Below are 17579 nucleotides of genomic sequence, written 5' to 3' on the forward strand. Positions count from 1 at the left end.
AAAAAAAAAAAAAAAAAAAAAAAAAAAAGAAATGTGGAAATAGCATTTGATCAATTAAACAATCATTCATTATTTTAAAAAACTTTTGGCAAGAAATGAAAGGGGACTTTATTAACCTGATAGAGTGCTTCTACCAACCCCACGGCAAACATATTTAATGGTGAACTAACAGAAGATTTCCTATTAGAACTGGGAACAAGATAGGATTTTACTATTATATTGTCCTGGAGGTCCTAGCTAATGCAATAAGAGAGAAAAAAAGAAGTATAAAACTTGGAACAGAAAAGGCAAGACTGCTATTTTCACAAGATATGACTGACTACACAGAACAATTGAAAAGAATATATAGAAAAGCTAATAGGACTGGTAAAAAGTTCAATAAGGGTACTGGTTCCGAGATGAGCATACCAACATCACATCAATAATATTACCATATACCAGCAATAACCATTTAGAAAATATAATAGGAAAAATAAACAATTAACAATAGCAATGAAATCTATAATGTAGCAGGAGTTAATCTAAAAGAAGAGGGCAGAATTCTTTATAGAGAAAGTTACAAAACATGATTGAAGGAAATAAAAGACCTAACTAATGAATGGGAAGATACAATATTATAAGGATGTTTGTTCTCAGGTCAAGCTATAACTTTAGTGCAATTCCAATAAAAATCCCAATGGATTATTTTTTTTCATGGAACTTGATAGCTTAATACTAAAATTCTTCTGAAAGAGAAAAGGAAAAAAAAGTTGCTAAGACAATTGTGAACTATAATAAAATGGAGAGATTTGCCCCATGAAATATCAAGACTTATTAAAAAGCTATGGTAGAAACAAGTAGAAAGTGATGTATGTTTGTAAGAGGCTGTGTAGTCTCAGAGTGTCTTCTGGATACAATCTGCTTCTGAAGATAGTAGTTCTATGTGAGTCTTTTCCAAATACCATAAGCTTCTTTGACCTAGGTGTATCTGTTAGGGATACAGAAAAACAGTTGTGTAATCTTGACTACATGACTAATTTGGACAGTGCCCAAGTCAAAGAGCCACAGATGAGTTGGATACAATGAAAGCCAACCTCCCATGTAGTGCTTTGGGGCAATCTAAATTGAATAGTGTCAAACTGACTCAATAATATCCTTTTTTAAAGGAAGAGTTAACACTAGGTAATAAACAAAGGGAAAGTGGGATCCGTGAGCTTAGGTGAGACTCTGAAAACTCTGGAGTATTTTTCTTATTCTCCCTTGGAACTGCTGTTCGTTTCAGTTTTGGAAGACAAGTTCCCAGGGTAGCTATGCGAAACAAGAGATGACTTTCCTTGCTACCCCCATGTTCCTGGATCTCCTTGCAAATAAATTAATTCACGAGGCACTCTGAGTCTCTTCCTTGCAGCCTTAACAAGACTGACAAACAGGAAGATCCAGGTTTGATGGGATTTGAAGTTTATATAATTTGGGGGAGAAGGAGGGGAGAAAAAAATCTTTGAGAAAAAAAGATTTAATGATGACTAGAAGAACATTCTACAAATTAGCTTCTAGTTCTGTTTATTTCAAACCTTGTTCTCTTCCTCTACCCTCATTATTTCCAGGGCCAGGCTTCACAGGACAAGTTTATATCACAATACAAACTCTGATCCTGAACCTTCATGGCACACTAGGTGATGGCAGTATCCCTGGAAGCCATCCTGTACCTGGATGGCTAGCAATAACTTAACTCCACCTGGCATAGATGTGAATCAAATAAATATATCTTACTAAACCCCAACTTTTGTTGGTAAGATCCCCAAATATCTAAGGCCGCCGCAATACCACCCAACAGGAGAAAAATGTGATAGAAGGGGGAAGTCAGAAAGGAGAGACACAGCAGTCTTAGGCAGTTGTGATTCAAATAGCTTACATTTTCTAATTTTACAAAAACAGAATGACCATGCGAACACATTTTTAGGGTCCTTACCAGGGTAGTGGAGAGGGCTCCTGTAAAGAGGGGACCTTTCATTAGCTTGAGAGTATATCCTTTGCTAACATTCAATGTTAGGACAAGATTTTAAAAAATAATAGTAATAGAGAATACTCACTAAATGTCAAATGCTGTTTATCACTGATTAATTAAATCTCTGGGCATTGGGTTTATTTTCAACCCAAAGTGAAGAGTTTATTCCCAAATATACATATGATCCTACTCAATTAAGAGAAGGAATGTTCTTCATATTGTTGCAAGCTGGAACTTATCTGCTTCTTACAGTTTCTGTATTCACCTGTCTGTCTTCTGTTCCCTGAAACCCTGCCCCATTTATATAGCTTAACCACCCCTGCATATATGCACTTCTCTCCTTCTACACTTCACCACTTCATCCCCCCTCTTCCGACCAAGTACAGATACATGTATTTAGTCCCTGTAATCCAATAAATTCTCATAAATTCTATTAGGAAATTTCTTAGAGAAGTAAAAATCTTCAAAACATGAAATATACATTGATGATATGACCACCTGTGAAACTGCTGCTCACTGAAATTATTCCATCTGCTAACCCTAGTGCCTACATTCACCCCATCAAAGTCTTGGTCATCCATTTGGAAATATCCAGTTCTCGAATGCAATAGAAATCTATTGCAAATCTTGCAAAAGATGTGGAATTTCATGAAATTGATGAAAGTGATGTTGGTGAACTGCTAGATCCACATGCAAAGTTACTAATACAGGAGGATCTTACAGCTGGACCAGGTAACAAATGAAAAAGAGAAAAATGAATAAGAATGATGATAACATCAGTGCTTCAGAAGGAAATAATCTGGTTTCAAAGGACAAAGCCCTCCAGCACTTTTGCAAATATAACCCTGCTGCAAAAAATCAAATGCAGTGAAGCATAATGAGCTACATAAAAATAATGTCCCCACAGATTAACACCTGATTTATCAGAATTAGCACACAGTTGTAATTGTGACCTAAAATGTATTAAATACAAGATAAATTCATTTTCATAATTTATTGGTTGCACCGTTTCAAGCTAAAGTCCCAATCAAGTCTTTTTCTTTCACTGTAGAATCTAGGCCTCCATCTTAAATAGATTCATTCTAAGATGGCCTTTTCTGGGAAAAGGAAGACCTCTTATATTCATCTCTATGTTCCTCAAACATGCAATATTGTAAGAATCCCTTCAAGAACTTGTAAAAAATACTGACTCCTGGGTTTCCCTGAAGACCAGTTCTGAATCTACAAGAGCAGAACAAAACCTAGGACTTCATATTTTTAACAGTTATCTGAAGGGATCCTTATGATAATTAAGCAAATGTGCAGGAACTTCCCTGGTGGTGCAGTGGTTAAGAGTCCACGTGCCAATGCAGGGGACACGGGTTCAAGCCGTGGTCAGGGAAGATCCCATGTGCTGTGGAGCAACTAAGTCCACGAGCCACAACTACTGAGCCTGTGCTCTAGAGCCCATGAGCCACAACTACTGAGCCCACGTGCCACAACTACTGAGGCCCACGTGCCTAGAGCCCACGCTCTGCAACAAGTGAAGCCACCACAGTGAGAAGCCAACGCACCGCAACAAAGAGTAGACCCCACTCACCGCGAAACCAGACAAAAACCTTCGTGCACAGCAACAAAGACTCAACGCGGCCAAAAATAAATAAATAAATAAATGACCTCATTAAAAAAAAAAAGCAAATGTGGAGATAATCCCCTTAACTCATCCAAAACGAAATGATGAAGTTTCTTCTCTCTGTCTCTCTCTCTCCCTCTCTTAAGCTTAAAAAGTCTTTTTTTTTTAAACTTTGTCGGTTGGCTTGTACTCAATGTACTCCTTTCTTTTTTCTTTTCTTTTCTTTTTTAACATGCCCTTCTTCCTTGATCAGTGTCTAATCTATTAACAAAAGGTTTTTGAAACTATCAAAGTAGTCTTTAGAATTTTCAACTTGCTCCTGCTTTTCATTTTATTTTCTTAATATGTTTAAACACCTCAGAAGAAAACTGAACTTTTCCCCCCCCACTCCTTTAAAATGGAGTCTGAGTGATTTGTCTCAAGTTTCTTTTTTCTATATTCCCTCAGCCTCAGCCTGCATTCTCCTGAGCCCACTTTGCTACTATATTTATTTGATCATTAAACTGCTTTGCAAATATTATCATATTCTGTCTGTTCTTTCTGTACTGCCTGATTGTCAGCTTCTCAGAGACAAACATCTTATCCTTCATTTCTTCTGTTGTTTCCCCCACTGAGCCTGGAAGATTGACTGACTAGTGTGCAGTGTGCTTCATGCGGCAAGTGCTTAATAAATATTTTAAAACAGTATTAAAATGTTGAGTAAATTTGACAGTAGTTAGTGCTGCTCCTCATCACTTCAAGCGCCAACACTTTCTAGGTCCCTTCCCTGCCTAGTAACCATTTCCCAACATACCTACATGTCCCCAGACGCTTCACCCAAGCTGATCCAGCATTCCCTGTCTGAGTTATGGAAATACTGTTTACATGTTTTCCCCTAAGGAGCGTCTGACTGGTACCCAAAGACCCTGCCATACAATTTGAAGTTGCCCTTTTTCTGTGATGATAGTGGGGAAAGGAGAAGGACAGTAGGGGTGGAGAAGGTTTCCTTTTAGGTTACACTCCTTGTTTCCCAAAATTATCTTTCACAGCAAGACACAGTGCCCTTATGCTTATTTTCATATCTCTAAGGATGTTTTTTATTCTTAGCACCTGAAGAGTGCTAGGGATTTTACATAAGAGGTTTTAGTATTTTAACTAAGATATTGTTTCTTTGCGAGGTTTATACAATTTTTTTCTGACCTATAGTCAGGCAGGGAACACTTCTAACATCATTCTCCTATTAAACATTATTTCATGCCAATGAAAAATACTCTTCTGCTTATGTTGTATGGATCTAATATGGTAACGCATAGAAAAGCTAATTTTCTTTTTCTTGGAAGAGAAATTGTGCCTTGCAAAGTATATTGGCATCTATTAATTATTTATTTTAATCCTCACAACAGTTTTGCTACGTGGATAGAATAGGGGTCATTATCTCCGGGATAAGGAAGAGGAAACTCCGAGAAGTTAAGTGACATGTCGCAAGTCGCAGAGATGAACCCACACTGAATCAGAATTCCACAGTCAATCCCATTTTCAGTCTCTGCCAGCTCAACTTCACATAATAAGCTCTGTATTTCAGTAGGGATAAGGCTGCTAGGAAGGAGCAACAAGCGTTAGATTTGGAGCGGGTTAGGGGAAGGAGGGGGGTGGGGGAAGGCGAGGAAAGTACCTTGAGCCTGCGCAGGTCGCCACTAGGGGGCCAGGACCGTGAGGAAGGTTGAGGAAAGAGGCTGAACTTCTTACTAAACTCCATCTTCAACCTCTGGCTAACGCGCAGGCGCACTGCCTCAGGACGAAGGTCAGACTGAAGAGGGCGGGCCTCGGACCGCGCAGGCGCAGTTGTGCGCCGGGTCGCCAAGATGTCGTTCCCCAAGCACAAGACGTCGCGCCTGGCGACCCTGCCCACTACCCTCAACCCAGCTGAATACGACATATCTCCGGAAACTCGGAAGGCACAAGCCGAGCGTTTGGCCATAAGATCCCGGCTTAAACGGGAGTACCTGCTTCAGTACAACGACCCCAGCCGTCATGGGGTTATCGTGAGTGAGGGGCCAGCGGGTGGGAATCGAGGGGCCAGAGTCGGGACGGTCCCGTCGGGCTGGGCAGCTCAGACCTGACAAGGGGAATCACGCCGCGGAGCGGTCACCGTTCCCGAAGAGTATTTTAGACACGGATCCTTTTCCAGGCCCAGAGAGCAGGCCAGTTCATTAGCCCTTTGACCTTGGGTAGAGAGCTCGGTGGTCAAGAGGACGGGTTCTGGATTCACACCATGCTGGGTTTGAGTCTTGGCTTGATCACTTCCCGCCTGAGTGATTTTGAAAAAGTTGTTCAACTCTGTTGCTTAGCCTCGGTTTTTCCTGTCTGAAAAATGGGGATAATATAGTACTTGCTATCTTATGAGGCTGTTAGGAGGATTAAATGAGATAAGGCACGTGACCGGCCAGCACAGTGCCTGGCTTGTGATGAGTGTTCAGGAAGTATGGGGGGTGTGTGTGTATTTTTTTTAAAGATGTTTTCCATTTTTCAGTTCACATTTATAGCAATACTGCTCTCTTCTGAAGGGAATATAGTGATTTTTCGGTTTATATCTTTTAAAGACCCAAACACCCTACAGCTTGCTGAAGCTTTGGGCTTTGGAGTCAAACGCCAAGGCGCTATGTACTAGCAAACTATATGACTTTGTGCAATATCCCTAAGCCTTCTGAACCTTAGTTTTCTAATTTTCATATATGGAAATGGTAGTACATTCTTTATGGAATCGTTGTGAGGTTAAATGAGATAGTCTGTGTAACATTCCCAGCACATAATACATGCACAGTAAACTGATAGCTATTATTATTTAAGAAGTGTGCTTTTAGATTAAAAAAGAAAAAAGACTTTCTCAACAGTTGCATTGGTGTTCTGTAGGAATGTTAGGAAGTTGTGAGAATTGAAAGAAACTTACAGTGTGCCAGGCACTATAGAAACTCTTTCTGAATGATATTCAAATATCACAGCTATTCAAAGAGTTAAGCTCTATTACTATCCCCATTTTACAGATGAGAAAGACTACATGGGAAGGACAAGTATGTCATCGAGAGATATACGTTAGCAAGTGATAGAGCAGAATTTGAACCGTAGTCTGTATAACCCAAAGCATCTCTTAACCATTTGGCTATATTGTCTTCAGCCAGAACCTCATTTACTTGGGAGAAGGTGAGGACAGAGACATTGATTGTATACATACTCACACGATTGGGTTTGATGTGCTAGATAGTAAGATGTAGTAAAAAAAAAAAAAAAAAAAAGAGAGAGAGACTTTGAGTCAGACAGAGCTGAGGTTTAAACTCCAGGTTTTCTTTTTTCCAGTTCTGTGACCCAGGGCAGTTATAGTTTTGCTGTGTAAAACAGGTTTTACACCAGCCTCACTGGTTGTTCTGTTAAGTAAATGAGGGCCTGACAATTATATATTGAGCAATACATGGAAATTCTTTGCCTAATGTCTAAGAATGATTGAGCTAGTGAATAAATAATTGCTCAGGGTCCTCTTTTAGATACTGCAGTAACAGTGGAGAACAAAACAGGCAAAGACTCCTGTCCTCATAAAGCTTTCTTTCCAGAGGGAAGACAAGTAATAAGTTAAAAAATTAAATCATTTAGTATGTTAAGTAATGGGAAGTGATAAGAAGAAAAATAAAGCAAGGAAGGGGATTAGCAGTGTGTGTATGTAGTAGAGAGGGAAAGCAGCTGCAGTTTTAGAAAGGCACAGGGAAAGGCCTCACTTGGAAGGTGACATTGAAGATCTCAGAGAAGTGAGGGGAGGGAGCTAGCCATTCAGCTCTCTGGGAAAGTAGCATTTTAGTCAGAGGGGACAGCAAATACGAGGGTCCTTCGACAGGAGTGTGCCTGGCTAATCCCCAAAATACTGAAAAGACCATTATGACTAACATGGAGAAAGATGAGGGCAGAGTAGGAAGAGATGAGTTGGGAAAGTTACCTGGGACTAGATCACACCAAGCCTCATAGGCCATTGAAAGAACTTTTCTGAGTCGGGTGTCCCATAATCAGGACTTACATTTTTTTTTTTTTGCGGTACGCGGGCCTCTCACTGTTGTGGCCTCTCCCGTTGTGGAGCACAGGCTCCGGACGCACAGGCTCAGCGGCCATGGCTCACGGGCCCAGCCGCTCCGCAGCATGTGGGATCTTCCCAGACCGGGGCACGAACCCGTGTCCCCTGCATCGGCAGGCAGACTCTCAACCACTGTGCCACCAGGGAAGCCCAGGACTTACATTTTAACAACTCTGGCTGCTTAGTAGAAAAGAGACTATGGGGGAGTAAAAGCAGGAGCAGGGAGACTAGTTAGGAGCCTTTTGCAGTAATCTAATTTCTTAGTTGATGGTGGCTACAAGGTTGGTGATAGTGGAGTTGGTAAGAAGTGGTCCATTCTGGTTATGTATTGAAAGTAGAGCCAATCAGGTTAGCTGGCAGATTGGATATGTGGTGTAAGAGAAAGAGAGGACTCAAGGATAACTCCAAGGTTTTTGACTGAAGTGAAGAATGAAGTTGCCTTTTACCAAGATAGGGAAGAGTGTGAAAGGATCAGGGATGAAGGTGGAATGGCATATTGGCAAATCAGTTTGGGATACATCATGTTTGGCATCACGTTTGCCAATTAGACAATATGTCAGCATTGAGCAGGGAGTGGGATATTATGTCTGCAGTTCAGGGTACAGGTCTAGGGCTGGAGGCATAGTTTTGGGGAGTCATCAGCCTATAGGTGGATATTTAAAACCATGTGACTAGAGATTATCAAGGGAGTGAATGTAGATAGGAAAGACCCACAAGGTCTGAGGTCCTATATTAAGAGACTGGGGAGATAAGGAGGAAGAGAGCGAAAGAGACTAAGAGGGAATGGCCAGAGAGTTAGGAGGAAAGCCAAGCTGGTGTGTGCCCTTGAAGCCAAGTGAAGAAATGATTTCAAGAAGTGGTGTTCATAAGCTTCGCTGGTGGCGCAGTGGTTGAGAACCTGCCTGCCAACGCAGGGGACACAGGTTCGAGCCCTGGTCTGGGAAGATCCCACATGCCGCGGAGCAACTAAGCCCGTGCACCACAACTACTGAGCCCATTCGCCGTAACTACTGAGGCCCACGCGCCTAGAGCCCATGCTCTGCAACAAGAGAAACCACCACAATGAGAAGCCCACACACTGCAACCAAGAGTGGCCCCCGCTCGCCGCAACTAGAGAAAGCCCGTGCCGCGCGCAGCAACAAAGACCCAGCGCAGCCAAAAATAAAAAAATAAAATAAATAAATTTTTTAAAAAAAGTGGTGTTCACCATATCACATGCTGCTGATAGTCCTTTGGATGTGGAGTGGTGTCAAGGAAGGAGAACTGTCTCCCACGGCAGGTGTTTTGGAACCTCTTTCAACAACAGTACCTAGTTCAATGAACTATGGTCATGGAGCTGTTGGTATTTTTATGAAATGAAATGTCTGTTTCTGGAAGACAGGTCTGGCAGATATTAGGTGTAGAGAGGTGACTGGTAGAGAATTCTGGCATGAGAGAGTCATTCAAATGCATTAATAGCAGGAAGGGATAGATACAAGAATAGATAGATGTATTTATCCGTTCAGGTATAGAGCTCAAATGTCCCCTTGAACCTGTATCTTGTGTCTTCACCTTCTTTACTGTCTCTGCAAAGAGTTTGACAAACAGTTTGATTTAAAATGTTACTGTGAGAGATCCAGTTTATTTATGTCCTACCAATCATGACTTCTTGGCGTTGGTTAAAACCTTGAATGTTCTCCTCACAGCTTAGTATTAAAGTTTTAAAGCTGATTTCATTTGCTTATTTTTATCTATCAGTTAACTGGAGCAAATAATTTTGTAAAATCATTAGGGTATTTAGCTAATTAAATTTAATTACGTATTTGGGGTAGATTTGCTATTTTTACATAGTTATTCTAGTATAAATATATTAAAATTGACAGTTACTTTTATCTTAACCAAGACAATCTGATTATTTTTCTTTAACAACTTTGTCCTTTCAAAAAACGATTTTAATAATGTGAAATGTACTAATTTTGCTCTTAAAATACCAGCCAAGTCAGCTTAAAAAATGTAAAGTTCAGAGTTAGCCTACTTCTGTCTTCCTCTTCCTGCAGTTTATTCGTAGCCTGGAAAGACCAGTGTGGGCATAGCATTAGAAAAGGTCCTGGAAACAAAGTTCGCAGTATGGTAGAACATATGAAGTCTGTTTGTCCTCATTGGAAATACTGTGTGGTTCTGTTTGTCATACTTCAAGAAAGACAGTGACGCCAAAAACAATCCAGAAACGAATAGAAAAAAATGATTAAAAAAAAAGTGCCTCTTCTCTGACCGCTTAAAATGATTAGGATTCTTAAATCTTAAATAAATAGGAAGCTGAAGGATGATATGAGTCTTTTAAATTCTGAACAGGATCATCAGAGAATTATTCAACAAATACTGGAAATGAAAGATCTTCTTTGAAGCTATTTAGGAATATTCGGGGTATACCCTTAACTGTAGAAGAGAACAAAGGGCATCTCTTGTGCTTCTCCACAAAAGTCCTGATGAGATTGTTTCTTAGTGTAGAACTTAATTTCCTGTGTCTTTTGTTTTCATTCATTTTAGGAAGATCCTGCCTTGATTCGTTGGACCTATGCAAGATCAGCAAATATCTATCCCAATTTCAGACCCACTCCCAAGACCTCACTTTTAGGAGCTCTGTTTGGAATTGGGCCCCTCCTCTTCTGGTATTATGTTTTCAAAACCGACAGAGTAAGTATTAGGACCTTGTGTTTGGTATCTGTGTGATAGTTTCCCTCTGTGCTGGCTGCAACTCTCTCTCTTGATAATTCCCATCTTGTCTTTCTACTCTTCCTTCAGTTCCTCTTTTATCTTTATTCCTTTCCAACTGAGTTAAAACAGGAAGTTTCAATTATATGTTTAGTTTTATTGCTTTATTGTTTCAACTCATATAGAAATATACTTTCTTATAAACTACGATTGTCTCTGGGTCTTTCAAATTTAATTTAATGGCTACTCTAGAATTTAAAATAATGAATTGGTCACTTTAAATATCTAAGACTTGAACTTAGCTCATGAAAGAGTTTTCCTGATGTGTTTTATTTATTTATTTATTTTTGTTTTCCTGGTGTGTTTTAGATTAAGTAAGGAAATTATATTGTGTATATTAAGCAAGAGAATATAGAAATAACTTAAAAAGTTAATTTCTTGGGCTTCCCTGGTGACGCAGTGGTTGAGAGTCCGCCTGCCGATGCAGGGGATACCGGTTCGTGCCCCGGTCCGGGAGGATCCCGCATGCCACGGAGCGGCTGGGCCTGTGAGCCATGGCCGCTGAGCCTGCGCGTCCGGAGCTTATGCTCCGCAATGGGAGAGGCCACAACAGTGAGAGGCCCGCATACTGCAAAAAAAAAAAAAAAAAGTTAATTTCTTTTTTCTCATTGGATGTACAGAAGTTAAACTTTTCTATTCTGATTAATCTTTAGATGTTATCTTTGCAAATTTTTATATTTATTTTGTTTGCTTTTAAAAGAGATGTTTATTGGGTTAAGTATTAGCAGAATACATATATCACTTAGTATGCTCCCTGTCTGCATGAATTCCAGTTATGTTGGTCACATTTTGTGAATTAATGTTAAAATATGTTAATACTCCAACAACAGAAAAGCCAAAGCAGCCTGTGGTGGGGCTCACTGCCATCAGAGGCCTGGGTATGTGACTGCACAGAAAGCCAAGCTAATCTTTGACACTAGACCACTCTGATACTAGGTCCCCAACCCCAGCCCCCAGGCCTCATGTTCCCATCTACACTGGAGCCCACCCATGTAGCTCTGCTTTAAACTGGCCAGTCCACTCTCCTGGAGTGTATATATTTTGATTATCTGACAAATTATTGCTTAACAGAAAGGTAGGCCACACTTACCTAGAAGGTATTTACATTTTGCTTTCAGTGTATGCTATTTAGTGGGGTAATATAATTCTACTTACTAAAATATAGGTGTTTTTCAATAGGAGTGTTTTCTTATTGTCCCTTTATTTCTTCAGATTATTACTTCCTCACTCATACTCTGTAGGCTTTAGACAATAGGGGATTGTAATTAGGCTGGAAGTGTTTCATTTCTGTTTTTCAGAGCTATACCTTGAATTGTGCCAGAATGCATTGTATTTAATGTACTTTTTTCTTTTCTGTCTATACAGGATAGGAAAGAAAAACTTATCCGGGAAGGAAAATTGGATCGAACATTTAACATCTCATATTAAGTCTGGCAATGATGACTATATGTACTGTTGTTTAAATGAATCTATTAATCATTAAAAAGATTCAACAAACATTTGCCTGACATTGTAGAATCCCTACTTTGTAAGACTTCACAGTTTAATGAAGAAACAGATTCATGTTCATTCATTCAGTCATTCAGCAAATGAGTGTCTACTATGAGCCAGGCATTGTGCTATTGTGCTGAGAATATAGCAATCAACAGGACAACTTAGGCCCTGTGCTTAATGAGTACACACTCTGACAACTGTTCATTCAACACTTATTATTTAAGTGCTTATTATGTATCTGGTACTACTTAAAACCTAAGCTGTCATCTGGCTCCAGCCCCAGTGGTAAATTCAGCAGAACAGTTACAACCTTGTGGTTTAAAAAAAAAGATAGCGATTCAGGAAAGTGATGTTGGCAAGCTGATGAAGAAGCAGTTCTGTCTAGGGAGATGGCATTTGATTTAGGCTCTGAAGATCACAGGGGCTGACAGAGCAAAATAGGAGCCCAGAAGGGCAAGGTGTGTTGGCTATGGCTAGATTGGGGGCCGCTGTTGGGTGAGAAGACAGGGAGGGTGGAGGCCATGCTGAAGAACAGGTAAAATGGTACAGAGCATGGGCTTTGCAGGTCAGATCTGGGCTAGAATCTTAGCTTGAGTTTAGCAGTTGGAATACCAGGCCCCCCTCTCATCATCTATGGCCTGGAGATAGTAATGCCTACTACCTCATAAGGTCATAAAGATGAAAATGAAGTAACAGAGTATTGCTCAATAAAAGCTACCCCATGCTTTGTAGTTTAGTCTTGAAACAGTAGGGTGACAATTTCATCTATGAAGACAAAGTAAAATCGAGTGCTATAGGAAGAACAGCATGCTCTGTGGGTCTGGCTTGCATGAGTATATTGCTTTTAACTTTCAGAGCATATTCACAACTATTGTCTCATTTGATCCTTGTATGAGCCTGGAGTACCCCAAAATGCAGAGCCTGAGAGAAAAGCTTGTATGTAGATAGTTTATGTTAGGAAGTGATCTGAAAGAACAGGTGGGAGACTGCTCAGAGTGAAACAGGTTGAGGGAAAACCCAATGCTCTATACCATTTTACCTGTGTTCTTCAGCATGGCCTCCCCCCTCCCTGTCTTCTCACCCAACAGCGGCCCCCAATCTAGCCATAGCCAACACACCTTGCCCTTCTGGGCTCCTATTTTGCTCTGTCAGCTCCTGTGATCTTCAGAGCCCAAACGGAGCTCTTGGCCCGTTGCCTCTGGGGGTAATGGGCTTAATTCTTATAGGGGCCTTCTGAGGAGCTCTGTGGAATGGACACAGAATTTTACCCCCAGACACGGAAAAAGTGAATATTTACGTACTAGCTTTTCTCCCTTTTGGTCCAGAGTTACCTCATGCAGTTAATTCCCTTGTACTCCCAGGTATGGGCATGGCTCAGACTGGCTGACTGGGTTCTTCCTGGCATCTCATGGAGGAGGAAGCATAGGGCAGAAAGCGGGTGGTGTGCTGTGCAGCTGAGGTGAAGTATTGTCAGGTCACACCTGCAGGCAAATGAGAGCTGCAGCAGCCACTGGAGTAAAAAGATGGGCCAAGGGGAAGTGAGGCACGCACAAGAGGTATACTATTTCCTCATCGACTCCATGTACTGCTTGGATCTGTGCACACATTGAATCTAATCTGCAGTGTATCATTCAGGGTGGTAGTCAGGTACAGTCTTAACCAGAGGGTTAGTGGAACAAGCTACAGTCTACACAGTTGTGACTGGTCTGAGGCCCTAGCTGATAATCTTCATTTACCCCCACCATGCTGTAGATTTCCCTTCTCTTGGCCATAACTTTTGCAGATCTAGGTTGCTTGCCTGAGTCACCAGGACCTTCATTTCCAAAGGCCAGAACCTTAGTTACTCTAACATCATCAGGCTTTTGTTGCAGCAACCGCTTGTTTACAGTTATCACTGGACATGAAAGCTCCAAGATAAGCCAGTGAATCCCCTCGGTGCCAGGCATATCCCTTTCTGCCCCTGTTGTGTAGCAGCAACCCTAGCTCCTTGTAATCAAGGTCACTTAGTGCTGCCAGTGTGAAAACCTTTTTTTTTTTTTTTTCTTATTGCTGTTTCCCAGGTACAAATGGCCAGGAGATATTTATAGCTTCAAATTAAAGTGAAATCCTGTTATACTATGATTTATAATAAATATATATTCAGTCTTTGTTTCTGGCACAAAGCTTCTAAAACCCTTGGGATTTCCTAAGTGATGAAACAGATAAAGGTATCTTTTGTTATATTAATGAGGTGAGTTTTGGGCCACACCTAAGGATGGGGGCTGGCTGCCTGGAGAACCAACCATGTGATTAGAAAGTTGGAACTTTCAGTCCCACCCCTCCTTACCTTTATATCCCTGCTCTGCTACTTACTGGTGAAGTGACCTGGAATGTATTTAAATTCTGTTTCCTTTAAAATGGATAAACTAGTAAAACTTACATTGTTATTAAACTCATTGTTTAATGAGTTATTACTTATAAAATATTTAGTGGCATACATTCAGGCCTCAGTGAGTGTTTACTATTATTTTTTTTGGCTGCATCAGGTCTTCATTGTTGCACGTGGGCTTTAGGTACGGTGAGTGGGGGCTACTCTTCGTTGCGGTGCACGGGCTTCTCATTGCATGGCTTCTGTTGTTGCAGAGATGGGCTCTAGGCGTGCAGGTTTCAGTAGTTGTGGCTCACGGGCTCTAAAGCGCAGCCTCAGTAGTTGTGGCGCACGGGCTTAGTTGCTCCACGGCATGTGGGATTTTCCTGGACCAGGGCTGGAACCCGCATCCCCTGCATTGTCAGGCAGATTCTTAACCACTGTGCCACCAGGGAAGCCCCTATTATTATTTTTAAACCTAATTAATGAAAATGTTTTAATTTGCATTTCATTTATTATTGAAGGATAACTTTTTTCATACAGTTTTGTCCATTTATGTTTATTTTGTTATTTACTTGCTCAAATCCACTGCCTAATTTTTCTGATGTAAAACGTCTTTTTTTCTTAATGATTTTAAGACTTAAGGTAAATTAAAGATATTAATCCTTGGGCTTCCCTGGTGGTGCAGTGGTTAATCTGCCTGCAATGCAGGGGACACGGGTTTAAGCCCTGGTCCGGGAAGATCCCACATGCCGCGGAGCAACTAAGCCCGTGTGCCACAACAACTGAGCCCGCATGCTTTAAGTACTGCAGCCCACGTGCATAGAGCCCACACTCCGCAACAAGAGAAGCCACCGCAATGAGAAGCCCACGCACCGCAACGAAGAGTAGCCCCCGCTTGCCGCAACTGGAGAAAGCCCATGCAGCAACGGAGACCCAACACAGCCAAAAATAAAATAAATTAAAAAAAAAGAAATTAATCCTTGATTATACCAATCTTTCCTCAAGAGTTGTTTTAGTACACCTCAGTAACAGGAAAAACATTTACAATATATCTTTTGTGTCTAAACTTTGAAAGAAGGCAATACCCAGAGAGGCATAGGCAGAATTTTTTAAACACACACTTTTTTAACATAGAGAATTATTGAGCAATGTGTCCTTAAGAGTTTAATCAATTTCAAAAGATTTTTCATCACCATGAACAGTGCCCCAAATCACACTCAGAAGTGATCTGGTGAGAACACCAATTACACCTCATCTGAGCACTCAGTGCTGCCATTTGTCTGACTGATTCTGCTAGGGGCACTGGGCACAGAAGCCCACAGTAATCTGCTTCTGTTGGCCCAAGAACTCAAGTTTGTTACAAATACAGCCGCTGGAAAGAGTTCCTCAAGGCCACTGTATCTTCCCATCACTTGCTCCTAAGTCCAGGGCATCTGATTGGCTGAACCCAGGGATTGGCTGAGCCCAGGTTATGTGCCTGAGTTCTGGCTGCAAGGGAGACTGAAAAAGCAAACATGTAGTATGTTCAGCTTTAAAGCAGGTAAGGAATTCCCAAACATAAAGTGGTTCAAATGTTGAGCATCCAAAAAATGATAGTTATATACTGAGGGAGGTAACCAGGAACCAGATCATAAAGCCTTTATCACAGGTAAGGAATTTAGACTTCAACCTGATGACAGTGGGAGCTTTGAAGGTGTTAAGCAGGAGTAACCTTATTGAATTTGCACTCCTGGAATATCCTGGATCCTGGAGGAACATGTTGGGGTAGGAGAGGCTGGAGGATGACTAGTAACCAGGCTGTTGTAAGACTTCAGGCCAGAAATTATTTTCAATTTTTGAGACAGCTCTCAGTGCAGGACAAAGCAGCCCCTGCCGATCCCAGGATGACTCATTTAGATGTGAACTTGTCGAAAACTTTATGAAAGTCTAAATATATTATCTCTATTATTTCCCCTTTAGGCACATGCATGAGGAGGCAGTCTTCTTAATAATTCCTTTTCCTTGTATGACATCCCTTCCTCTCTCTGGAACAATATTCCTTCTCTAACAGGCTGGTTTGTTTAAGTACTATGTCTTTTTATCCTTTATTATGGATCCTGCCTGGAGAGAAAGATTATTCATGCTCTGATCAAAATCCCCTGGGTCCAGTCCCTGATTTATTTTTCTTTCTCACTCCTGGCACAGTCTTCTCATAACTTTGGGGAAGATACAGGGTATTGATTATCTCTACAGTCTTCAGGATCGTTAATGGGGTATTTGAAGAGATTAGAGATCTGAACAAGAAACTGTCTTGATCAATATGTGTGATTTAAAAATACAAACAGCACTTTAAAATTAGTAAAAACATAATCCTATGAAAACATTAAAAGATTCTGAATTTTCAAAGCTTCCAGTGCCACTTTCTACCTTTGTGTGAACAAACAGAATTTTATCATGTTTCTATTATAGGACCTTTTTGTACCTATAACTATGACTGTAATACATCCGATAGTTCCCTCTCTGGCTGCCTTGTTTACTGCCATTTCTCTAGCTGAGCTAGAGATGACTCCTTCTGCTGATAACCACTGTGGCCTGAACAGTGTCATCTACCTGGAGACTCTTTATCATCCCAAGAAGGTGCAGTGAGCATCAATCTTATGGCCAAGTTTCAGGATTTATAGGATTAAAGTCAAGCTGAAAGTCTGACATCTGATCTCTCAATGTCCCTGGAGATGGGTGGCTGGTGAAACATCTGAGAATTCTGGAGCAAACCTGCACTAAAGTTCAAATTCATTTCCCCCATAATCACAAGGAGTATCATCTTATCAGATTAAAGTCAGTTCTTGTCACCAATTGCATTTAAATCATTCATCTCATTTAATAATTAGGCTCTGGAAAAATCTTGGGGGTGGGGGAGAGAGGCAAGTTGGCTGAGGCTGCTCCAGAAATCATTACAGAAGGGATTCAAGGACTGCAGTCTGATATAAAATTGTTGTGGGTAGGAGGAAAATGTGAGAGGGGACTTTTCTTGAAACTACATTTGCACAGTTAAGCACTTTTTTCTACTTACATTATATGTTTCACATCAATTAAAAACAAAGTTTTCTAAAGAGGGTTTTATTCTTTATGTGAGATAGAGACGGCATCAAAGAGTATTATTATTATTTTATATGGAGTGGCTTGGGTGAGGGTAGATGGAGGTGGAGGGTTTCAATAACCCCGGTGCCATATACTAGAAGCTGGATGGGCAGCTTCTCCTCCAAAATCATGCTCTGCAGGAGTGGCACAGAAGCCATTTTTTCCCATCAGGGGGTTTGGG

The 17579-nt window shown here is 40.9% G+C and overlaps 1 protein-coding gene and 1 long non-coding RNA gene across 2 annotated transcripts in view; one reads left to right on the forward strand and one right to left on the reverse strand.

Moving 5' to 3' along the window:
• Positions 1 to 5319, reverse strand: part of LOC112416030 (uncharacterized) — a 36992-nt gene extending 31673 nt beyond the window's left edge. Inside the window, exon 1 of the long non-coding RNA XR_003006418.1 lies at positions 5248 to 5319. This is a non-coding gene — a long non-coding RNA (uncharacterized LOC112416030). The remainder of the gene's footprint in view (positions 1 to 5247) is intronic.
• Positions 5320 to 5403: 84 nt separating this feature from the next.
• NDUFB4 (NADH:ubiquinone oxidoreductase subunit B4) lies at positions 5404 to 11938 on the forward strand. The gene is made up of 3 exons (XM_024769349.1): positions 5404 to 5617; positions 10213 to 10359; positions 11803 to 11938. The coding sequence occupies exons 1-3, from the start codon at positions 5438 to 5440 to the stop codon at positions 11863 to 11865; spliced, it is 390 nt and encodes a 129-aa protein (XP_024625117.1). The 5' UTR covers positions 5404 to 5437; the 3' UTR covers positions 11866 to 11938.
• Positions 11939 to 17579: the final 5641 nt, after the last annotated feature.

Source organism: Neophocaena asiaeorientalis, unplaced genomic scaffold, assembly GCF_003031525.2.
Source record: "Neophocaena asiaeorientalis asiaeorientalis breed wild unplaced genomic scaffold, Neophocaena_asiaeorientalis_V1.1 scaffold671, whole genome shotgun sequence".
NCBI classification, from domain to species: domain Eukaryota; kingdom Metazoa; phylum Chordata; class Mammalia; order Artiodactyla; family Phocoenidae; genus Neophocaena; species Neophocaena asiaeorientalis.

Bases quoted from the DNA above. Each gene is read 5' to 3' on its own strand.
- NDUFB4 (XM_024769349.1), top strand. From the start codon at position 5,438: ATGTCGTTCCCCAAGCACAAGACGTCGCGCCTGGCGACCCTGCCCACT. The intron at 5,618-10,212 runs GTGAGTGAGGGG...CATTCATTTTAG, and splicing joins CCAGCCGTCATGGGGTTATC to GAAGATCCTGCCTTGATTCG. The intron at 10,360-11,802 runs GTAAGTATTAGG...CTGTCTATACAG, and splicing joins ATGTTTTCAAAACCGACAGA to GATAGGAAAGAAAAACTTAT.